An 11,426-nucleotide genomic window follows, 5' to 3' on the forward strand; every position below is an offset into this window, starting at 1 on the left:
GTGTTGGATGAGCTTTTAAGAGTTAATGCTTTTTAAACAATTTTGCATTAGGATTTAAGTAAATTCAGCATGTAATTTATTCAAAAGTACAGTCATAAATGCTAGAATGTCGTCAACACAAAAGCAATTGTTTAAAAACAGACCAGAACTCAAGAGATCCAAATAGGTGATACTGTGTTTTCTGGGACCACTTGCTTACCGTTTGTCCTCCAATAGACCTCCATCTCCAACTGAGAGGGGATGGGAGTTTTTATTAATGCTCAATCAAAATTCAGTTAACAGTCCAACCCATTTGGCTACACAATAAGGACTAGGAATCAGTAGCCAAGTTCAAAAGGTTTATTATAAATTAATAATCGGATTCAAATAAACCACTCGTAATACCATACTGTAAAGATACAGAATGACAACAGGGATTTCCGCTGAAAGAAATGAAGGGGAATTAGTATCAAACAAGTAATTCTGTAATGGCTTTAAAAAACAACAGTATCAGAATCTGATGCTCAGAGAATAACCTAAGGTTTTCTCTCCTATACATTAGTAATCTAGAATCTCAAAGTCTAGAGGGTGGCTTGGGAAACAATGGTTCTAGCAAATCAGCAAAACTCCATAAAGGAAAGGTCAAAAGAAATCGAATAAGAAAGCGTTAGCATCTGATAAGCTCGGTCAAGGGTCTTCTATGGGTCAAGAACAAGTGTCCTCCTAAGCCACACTTAAAGAAAAATCTGAAAAAAGCTTTTGGCATAAGATTCCTATCAAAGTCCATTAAGCTAGCAATGACTCAAGGAAAAAGGGAACAAAGGAAAGGTGTCTGTAAGAATCTGCAAGAGTTGGTGGAAAGTCAGGAAAACATCTGCAAGGAATCTGAAAAGAGGAATGGTATATTATAACGTGCAAAGTCCATTGAGCAACACCACCTTGATCACACCATTAGGGGTCCATTGAAATACATGAATCATCATGTTGGAGACTGCAATATAGCTGGCTTGTCCCACACTGGACATTGGAACATCTTTCCCTCAAACACACGTAGGTTGTAACATTGGGACAATAGTTAATTCAGTCAGAGCTCTGTTTCTCTGTGTACCTTTGCCAATGTGCTTTTTCAGGCTCCTATTTCCCCTATCTCTAGTCTAAAAAGGATAGGAGGTACAGGTCACAGGGGCACACACTGCTAAAGAATTCAGACCGCCGGTCTGAGATACATAGCACACTGCCTGAGCTGGTAGGGGGGGCAGTGTCTCTTTGTCTTAAGTAAGCTAGGAGTGACTCCCAAATATCCTTCGGTGTGATTATGGCGGCATTAGGTCCCAGTATGTAGATAGTTGCTCCTGACAGTAGACCACATCCTGCAGCCAAGTGTTTGCCTTAGGTGAAGGCCGTCGGCCCCTGTGCATAGCATCCTGCTGTTTGGTCAATAGTAGGAGCATGGCTGTGAGCCAGCAGAGTCCAGCGGGAACATCTTTGACATAGCCCAGAAAGTCTACTAGCGGGTTCTGTGGTAACTGTCAACTCATTATCTGGTACAGAGTGGAGTGCACCTCGGACCAGTATCCTACCACCCGCTGACATTCCCATGTGTGTGCTCATTTAAACACCTGAATATATACGTTTCTAATGCATTAGGCTTCATACTAAACGTAATATACAATGTTGTCCTAATATTCAATTGTAAGCATAACTAAAAACTACGTTTAAATCAAATATATGCAATATTAATGTACACATTATGTATGTTTATTGTCGTTTCTAGTAGGATTCCATTCTACATATATGAGAAAGTGTTTACTCTCTATGTAAATTTCTTAAATATTATTCACTTGAAGTAGCACACACATTTAGAAAGTCACATTTCATCACTATGGTGAGGACATTTTCTACTAAATGAAGATTATTCTTCATTTCTCACTCCTAATTAAGCCAAAACATTTATGTGAGTAAGTTCTCTAATACTACAGTGAAGGCACTTTTTAGTATATGTTAAGTGCAACATTTAAACCATACATGAATCATATGCTAAGTGCACTTTCATACCGTGGGTTTCTTAAGTGTCTGCGACATTTGTGACGTATAATCTTTGCGCTGCATCACAGGTCTAATAAAACAATAAAATAAAAGCAGCCCACAGATGAAACTCTGTGAACATAACCCATTCTGGTTCTGTGGGCACAAAGAGCTGATCACCAGAAGCTACTTTACACTCTTCCCTTCAAAGAGTATTTCTTATCTAAAGTGAACACGAAATAGAATGCTCAATGAGTGTAGTCATCAAAGGTTGCATAACAAGCGAATGCAGCTACAAGCAAAAGGAGAAGGCCGGGGGAGAATAGGGACGAAAGATAGTAGGGGAGTTCAGGCGAAAGGCAAAGGTACCGCTGCAGCGACTATGTACAAGCACGTATATACGTGGTTAGTTATTAGTCCTACCATCTTCACAACTGGTAAAACAACCATAGACTGGTGATTATTGACTCATCCTGTGTTCTTGAAAGTAAAAGGACGGGCCACCTTCCAAGGGTGGTCAAGCACCGAGATAATGAACTATATGAGATGGAAAATGTGAGGCTGATCATTTAGTGTGTAATTTTGTCTTTCTTGTAGGGCCATCTTCATCAATTTGCCAGTGCCTTTGGCCAATCTGCGTGTGTAAGCTGGGCCATTGACTTTAATTTACTAAAAATGCAGACGATTACCATAGTCATAGAGGTGGTAAACCACAGTCACCAGTTATTTTCTATTGCAGAAACATCCATCATGTGGTGAGGCATAATGATTGAGGTTGACATTGTACTGTCACGTGCACTAGACCTCCTCATTATTGCCCCCATTCAACTCCGGTATTGAGATAACAAGGGGACAACTAGTAGGGTGTGGAGAATGTCACAATCAGCTTGCAAGAGTACTTTTTGTAAATGCAGGCTGTTAGGTTTGTAAATCATTCAAGCTGACAAAGAACCAAAAATAGAAGGGAGAAACTGACTGCCTGTTCGGAGAGAAACATTTTGCTTTGTCAGCCATTTTGTGCTAGCGCATAAAATCTGAAAATTGTTGTGAAGTCCACAAACATCAGATCCCAAGAAAAAAAAGGCTCAAAACATAACCCTAAATTGTTACTAGTATCTAGAATTTACAGAATAGTTCCTAGTCCCCGGTACCAGTTGGGTCTTGTGTGCCCCAAAAATAACTCATTCTTTAAACTATTTAAAAATGTGTTCCTGCCTTACAAATATGTGCATAATCTCTAAAAAACAAAGGCCCACATTTAGTAAGATTTTGTGTCTGGGTTGTGTCACTTTTTAGGGGCACCCTGATGCAAAATATATTTGGGATTTATAAGCCATGTCTTACCTTGCGTCGTGGATGCGTTACATGGGTGGAGCACGGGTGTTCCTGTGCATCCACCCATATATTTTGACTCAAACCCAATCAGTAAACATGGGTTTGTGTCAGAATGGTGCGCTTAATTGCGGCTTGGGTAGTGAACAGAAATATCTTTATTTATCTCCGTTATTTCCTCTTTGCATTCTGAAGCACACATTCAAAAAGGAATAAACCTTGAACAATAGTTTTTGTGCAGGTAGGTATCCGTTCCTGCACATAAACTATTCTGACCACAACGCAGGTGCTGTAATGCCAGTAGTGCACCAGCGCTACAGGAGAGCATATACCAAGATGTAGCACATTTCTGCTGTTATCTGCAGGTTAGTCAAGGTGGAATTTATAATTGGGCCACATATGTTGCATTATTAATTGATACACCCATAGGGAATTTATGATACACAAGAAGGCTAAAAAATATTGTCAGAGGACTATGTCCACTTAATACTAGGGAAGGGGAATGATTACCAGGTGAGACAGGATGCTGTAACATGTGGCCTGTGACTGTTGCGATGGCCAGTTGCTGTGCCCAGCTTATATTAAGGCAGATGCCCTGGGTGCGGAGCTTGGTTGAAGGCCATGCCCTCTACCCAGTGCTAAACGGGCATAGCTAAGTTTGTGCCCAGTAAGTGTTGGGTGTTTTCAGGGGAGGGTATAGTCAAACACAACATCCTGAGCCTAGCATCTACTCAGGGTAGTGAGGCTACAGTCCAGGTTTTGCCAAAAACAATGTCACTTACCCCCAGCTGGGGCTGGGCACTGAGTGTGGGAATGGCTGAAGGCCACATCCTGTAGTCAGTACTTGCTGTGCACATTGCAATGGCATGTCCAGGAGTTTGTGGATATGAAGAGGTACTGTGTAGTGGTATTGGATGCAGGGTGTGGCCCTTTGGCTTGTCTTTGCCTACAGTCAGTTAGGAATGAACAAACAATCTTTCCTGTATGTTCTTGGAGGGCTTGCTCAGGCAGTTGAAGGTTGAGTCCTTTCGGTTCTGGGTTTGGAGGCCAGACAACCAGGACCTGGTGCAAGTTGTAGTCAATGGAGACAAGGCTGCCGTTCATGCTTTTGAGGCATTCATACTGAGTGCCATCAGTAGCTGAAGACAACGCTTTGCAGCCTAAAGCCATACTCATTGGGATCTCTGGGCTAGGGTACCTGCTGCAGGCTATAACAGAAGTTTTAAGCCATAGTCAGTGGGCTCCTGGACCAAGGGGTTTGGGTGTATGACAATGCTGAAGACCATGCACTGTGTTGAGAGCTTGCTGGGTACAACATACAGTTGTGTCTAGTGGGCTCTGAAGACAGAGGCACTGGGCTATGCCCTTGAACTCAGCAACTCCTACCCAAAAGCCTACTGGGTTTCTGCAACTAATTCTGGGCTTGGTACTTTGATCCATTGGTTTCTTTCAATTTTGAAAGGTCGATGATTACATGATTAGTAGCTTAAACTGTAAGTCTTTGCAACAAAAACAGTTCCACCATTTTTGGGCAATACCCTAAAAACTGAAAACTTCCTTCCAACTAAGGAATGCCTGGTGGCCTTCTTCTTGTTATTTAAGACACGCTTAAAGAATCACCTATTAAATAGCTGCTGATCTAACAATCACCATCTGATATACATAAGTTTGCTTTGCTTTACTGGTGAAACCATATAAGTTATATTGCAATCTGTTTTGTAGTTATAAACAACATAACTACTTGTTTATGTAACCTGCCGATTTGTATACAAAACCACTCAATAATCCTTGTCTGATGGTCAACCCTGGGTTCTACAAGAACTAAATAAAAAAAGAACAATGCCTCATCTAGGGTGTGTTTTATCAGGTACATTGTATACTAACAGTCATGTGCCGGATTCAGAAAGATCTTGCTGTAAATCACTCTTGCTGTGATGATTGTCTTCAGTGAGAAGAAGCACCTGTTACTGGGACTAATGCATACATGACTACAAATAGTAATGATATGAGAACAGAAATAGCCACAAAATCTTGTAATTTTTTCCTTTCAATACAAATGGTGGCTGTGGTCCCAAAAACCAGAACCTGCATTTTCTATATACAATTTAAATAAACCGTCACAATGGTTTAGCGCATTAACCTTTGTCTGCACTTTCTTTCATATCTTTCAGGTAATCAACTGGGAAAACTCACTTCACATTCCATCTCAGATCAATCTAAGTCCTGAAGCGATTGATCTGATTATAAAGCTCTGCTGTGCGGCTGAAGAAAGACTTGGACGAAACGGAGCCGATGACATAAAAGCCCATCCTTTCTTCAGTTCAATCAATTTCTGCAGTGACATCCGCCGACAGCCCGCACCATACGTTCCAAAGATCAGCCACCCAACAGACACTTCAAATTTTGACCCAGTGGGAGAAGAAAGTCCTTGGAGCGACAGCGAGGATAGCACCAGAACATGGGACACATTAACCTCCTCCACTAATAAACACCCAGAACATGCATTTTACGAGTTCACTTTCCGGAGGTTTTTTGATGACAATGGATATCCTTTTCGCTACCCCAAGCCATCTGCCTTTGAAGCTACTCAAAATGATACTGCAGCAACTGAGCCTAAAGACTCGGAGGGCCAGACCGAAGGATGTCAGCCTGTGTATGTGTAGATTTTAAATTATGTACTACATACTAATGGCTTATGCAGGAAACAAGGGGCCTTATTTGGTTGATAATCAAAATCAATATTTCTTTCACTTAAGTTGCCTTAATTGTACATCTAGTGTTTTGTACACTTGAGATATTGGTGCCTTCTAAAATGTTAACTATCAAGTGGTCATGTTTACATGCGCTTGCTCCAACACTGCCATTACACATTCTCAATATGTTCCTACAAAATTTAATATTTGCCTCTTTTTTCTCTGCATGTGGGTAAATTATGAAGCTCAGGTCATTTTACCAGGGTAAAATGGACACGTTCGACTTTGGAAAAATATCCAAAGTGTTTGCGGAAATGTCAGATTTCCAGCTAAAAAGTCCAATTTTCTTTCTCTGAAATGCAGTTCCTTTGATCATGTCCCTGGATCCTGAAATTTGGCTAATACTAAAAAAATCCTGATAGTTCTAATGATTATCTGGATTAATTTGTTTTACAGGCAATAAACAGTTTTGTCCTGTTTAATTCTGTACTGGTGATGCAAATTCTAGCCCAGGTCCAGTAAACAGAAAATGGCTTTGATCATCCAGATGTGAGTAAGAAAGACCTATGTCTGAGCTGTAAAATTGATATTTACCAAGCAGTAGATTAGATATCAAAAAGCTATTTTAATAAGAAAAAAGTGGATGTAAACCAAGAGCTGTTGGAGCTATTATGCGTATTGACCACATAAACTTAATTCTCACTAAGTTGCTCTTGCAGAGTAAAGACATTTGAACAGTTGGGAAATGACTGTCGTGTCCTCTGATGTTAGTAGGTTTTTCAGGGCCTTCACCAAACAAAAATGTTTTTATATAAATTAGCAATCAGCAGTAAGAGCACTTATATTTTGTTCGCTAACAGATTATATAAATGGAAGTTGACAAATCATGTGGCGCCCCTTTCTTTCTGCCATATTTGTTTTGAGCCTTAGCACTTATTTCACAATAGGTAATGTTCAGTAGGAAAGAGCTGGCCTGGAGGGCTGGAGGTGAAACATCTAGAGGTATCCGAGAGCATTTGGACAAGACATACAACCGAAGAATGTCTGATGAAAATTCTCTGTGCAATATTGTAAAAACAGAATCGCATCACTCGCTAATTCTGAGATTGAATGATGTAATGTTTGTCACACCGCAATAACATGATTATTTTGTTTTGAAAAGTTTATATTTTGACATTTCATAATTGTTACGAACCTTTGAAGCTGCTCTAGTTCCTTCTTCGGACCCGAATGTAACGGAAGGTGTGCGATAGTGGAGTGATGGGTGAGATTTAAGTGTCTGGTGTGTGAAGAATGCTGCATGACTTTAAGAAGTATTTTTCTATTTTAAATGGCTGTTGGAAAGTCACTCACAGGCGGGCCTTGTGGGAACGCAGACCTTCTATACAGTTTGTTGTTAATATATCTTTTTAATTGATTCTTTTATGGCTGTTACATTTTAATGCCAAAAATTCCCCAGTTTAGATATCAGCGACCTTTGTTTTTGGTTGAATGGATCATGCGATGGAAACAGATTACTTATGTGCAGGAAACTAATTTGTGAACAATGCTAAATGAAATGAATAGTAAAGTGCACCTTTGTCTACCTACAAAACTCTATAAGTGTGGCAGTATTTGTTTGTATGCAATAAAAATTAATAACCACACTCCATTATACAGTATTAACTATGGTAAATTTCTAACAACATTTTCCTGCCCCTTTTCTCACTATGTAGTCCCATGCACACATTCCTTCTCTGCCATAATATGTAAGCTAATTTCATAGGGAAGGATGCAATATTTGCTTTTGTTAAAGGTAAGCAAAGTGTGTTTAGTCTTACTTATGTACATACACTATTTACGTGCATCACTTACATATATACTTTCACAAAGAGTTTTGGGTTTCTTAGTATTCTTTTCTTCTATTCAAACCACTTGTAGAGTTTACTGGTTGATAACCTTGCTGCTACTTGTGTTCCCAGATTCCTAAAACCCTCCTCATACTTTTGGTCATTTACACGTAATGAATATGCCATGTTTGTTTTGATCACCTAAATTCTGCAATTGCAAAACATCACATGAACAGTTTCCTCCCAGCAAATGCTGGTTCCAAAAGACCATGCTTTCAAACCATGAAGTCTTGACTCATTTTGCAGTAGTAAAAATATCTTTAGATTATAATTATAACTTAAAACTCATTCCCATGAACACCTTTCTAAAATGCATGAGTTTGAGACAAAGACAAACTTGTGCTCTGAACGCAGGTGGACTTCTGCCATAAGCACTCACAGATCACCAACTGAATCAAACGTGAAAACCCTCCCTCTGCATATTGGATGCTGAGACACTGGATTGGTGTTTGCTTGCTCCATTATTGCACCAGTAAATACATGATCAAAATTGGTGTTTTAACCATTTCTACATAACAGTAAATGTTGATAAACATGGATGACGTACAAAGATTCCATTCTATATGTTTGCCCTATATTTTTTCATATCTCCTACAGTCAGTCAGTCAGTCAGTCAAATACTTTTATTCGATTATTGAAAATCAAAATATCTCCTACAGGACTGAATCTATTTGCTTAATTCCATCCTTAATATCCGCATATGTGAAAATATCAAAGTGTCTGGTGAATAATTTTAGCAAATAGATCCCTTTGTCCCCGTGACTCTATCGGTTACATGCTTTGATAGATTCCTTATTGATGTCAACTAGCATGTATGAATTCTTTGACACTTCCTTGATGTCTCTTTCTTGCCTGTTTGAAAGTGACAATGATTCAAAGTATTATTCATATACTAAATGCTTATTAAGCCATACATATTTGCATATACAATAATAATAATAATATATAATATATATGAAAGTATATTAAAATATAGATATAAAAGCCTAGGCACAGATAAACAAAATAATCTAGCCCAATATGCAGATTAGCAGACATGTTTGAAACAGACAATGTCATAGTGTGAAAATAAATGGTCTTCAACCGTATTCTCACTTCTTTTAAAAAATCTGAACCAGTGTATTTTTTCCCAAATATTATTCCACTTGTAGTTCTACACTAGAACTAGTAGTTCTACACTACTTTACTCCTTATTTTATTATTGTTTAGATGTTTCAACAACAACACATGTATCCATTCAGAAAATGTCTAAACTAAAGAAAAGGCAATCCTAGTGTTCATGTTTACATTGGTATGAAAGGCGTGCACTGGGTGTGCTGTGCTTGTGTTGTGACAGACTGTGTAAGTTTCAGTATTAACTGCTTTTTTATGGTTATTCATTTCTCTTTGTTGTTTGCATCTATACAACATCCTTTCAAGTGGTAGGTTCTTTCTCAGGAACTCATTTTAACTGTTATTTATTGATACGTCAATGCCTTTAAACGCTTCTACTGGCACAATTTATAATTAAAAATCTTAATAAAAATACTTTTTTGTCTATTTGTTTTTTCTTTAACATCTATTAGCTCTATTTCCCGAAAGAAATTGAATCCTAGGAAACTGCCCATACCTGCTGCAATCCCTTCAGGCCTTTTCTTTCCATTCCTCTCTCATTAGTAGAAAGGAGTGGCATTTGTCCCTCTTACAGCTCTTAGACTATGTGACAGAACATGCGTATTCCATCTACCTTGTATATATGTATTTAGCTATATAATACCTATATAGTGTTAACCTAGATGGCGCTAAAGGGAGTACTGAATAAGGTCCTATTCATGATAGTATAAAGACCATGGCAAAAAAGTTGACGTATTAATGTCTACTTAATTATGTTCCATTCCTGAATCATCTAATTCATGTTATTAGAGTGCTCTTTGTTGAGCCACAGGTCTCTAGACGAACCTGTATCCTGATGGATTCCACAAGAACGAAGATGCGTTCCCCACACTCCCCGAAAACAGTGTCTGGGGGAATAGTGAAAGACTCCTTCACAGGTAACTGTCTCCGAAGAGTTGGGGGAATGATTCATAGAGTGACCACCACTCTTCCCCAGCTTGAGGAACTGGTAACGCTTGTGAAGAAAGACAGGACACAATGAGGGCTGTAAAGAAATAGGAAGACCTTTTAGCACTGAATCTATTGTGACTAGTATCCCATAAGGCTATGATAATGCATGTCAAGTTCAAGAAAGTAAACCCGCTTACCATTCAAAGAGCCTCAGAAGCTTCCTTAAAGAAGAGACGGAGGATGTACCGTCACACAGGAGCTGGAGGCTTGTGCCAAACTTTGGCAGTATCAAAAATAACATACAGGTAGTCTGTCCTGGGACTAACAGGCTGCTGCACCATAGGGCGAAGATGCAAAAACAACAATAAAATGAGGTACTCAGTCTGGTATAACAAATGGAGTCCCAGCGTTAATGGATTCCTCTAAACATAAGGAAAAGTACCAGGAAATAGCAGGAGCAGCCAACAAACTAAAGCAGAGTGCTCAGCAGCATTAAAATGCGGTTGAGTACAGGGGAGGAGAGGATGTCTTCTGCCAGAGAGGCTAGGAAATCGACAGCCGATAGAGAAATGAGCTTCGGGCAGGGAGAGTGGAATGGAGTATCAGGGTAAAGACCGCGCTAACCCGCCTCAGTGTCTGGATCCAGCTGAGCGGAAGCACGGCTAGAAAGGTACACAAAAATACGGGCTTGAAAATCCTGGTAGGCAATCACGGGGAAAACTAACTAATTAAATAAGCACCATAAATGCTGTCAGGATCCCAATGCCGAAGGCGAGCGGGAAACAAAGTATCAAGTCTATCAGCAGCAGTTGACGAACAAAGGGGGCGTGGTTACGGGATCAGAACAGTAAGCCAAGCAAAGGCTTGTTCTGGACATGTCACTTTAAACGTAGGAGGGGACGTGTCAAAAGATACACTGTATTTGCTCTTACCTGGAACCAATAAGGGATCGTCTACAAAGAGCAGACATCCTTAAACATGACATGCACTAACACAATGCCTGCCTCCGGTCCCAGGATATGGAACAAAAGGCCTGAGCCCCGACAGTTCTCCCACCCAAAGGTCTATTAACGGGACGGGGTTTTGAAGGATGGAGTGCATGAAATCTGTGTATCAGAAGAGGTGCATGAACATGTTCAGCAGGTTCACAAGATCTATCTTCTGGGGAATAACCCACCCAATCTATGAGGTACTGTAATTTACCCATATATCTTCGGGAGTCTAGAATGCATTTTACTTCATACTCCTTTTCTCCCTCTACTATAACAAGAGGAGGTGGGTCTTCTGGTTCAAGAGGGGGATTATACTTTTTAATTATAAGATAGTCCTTCCATTCGGCATTAAGATCATTACCTACGCAGGTGATACTCAATTGGTTGTGGCATTAAACCACCCGAGGGATCATCTTGCTCTCTAGGTACATGCCTAGAGGTGGTAGCTGAATGGATGGAACTCTCTCACCTTA

The 11,426-nt window shown here is 39.7% G+C and overlaps 1 protein-coding gene across 2 annotated transcripts in view; it reads left to right on the forward strand.

The window, feature by feature from the left end:
• The window catches only part of LATS2 (large tumor suppressor kinase 2), a 123,794-nt gene extending 114,339 nt beyond the window's left edge, over nt 1–9,455 (forward strand). For both annotated transcript variants that reach the window (XM_086935207.1, XM_086935206.1), the window contains exon 8: nt 5,508–9,455. In XM_086935207.1, the coding sequence (XP_086791333.1) occupies nt 5,508–5,999 (492 nt within the window). In that variant the 3' untranslated portion in view covers nt 6,000–9,455. The remainder of the gene's footprint in view (nt 1–5,507) is intronic.
• The last annotated feature ends 1,971 nt before the right edge of the window (nt 9,456–11,426 follow it).

The sequence above is a fragment of the Lissotriton vulgaris genome, chromosome 8 (genome assembly GCF_964263255.1).
Source record: "Lissotriton vulgaris chromosome 8, aLisVul1.2, whole genome shotgun sequence".
Lineage (NCBI taxonomy): Eukaryota > Metazoa > Chordata > Amphibia > Caudata > Salamandridae > Lissotriton > Lissotriton vulgaris.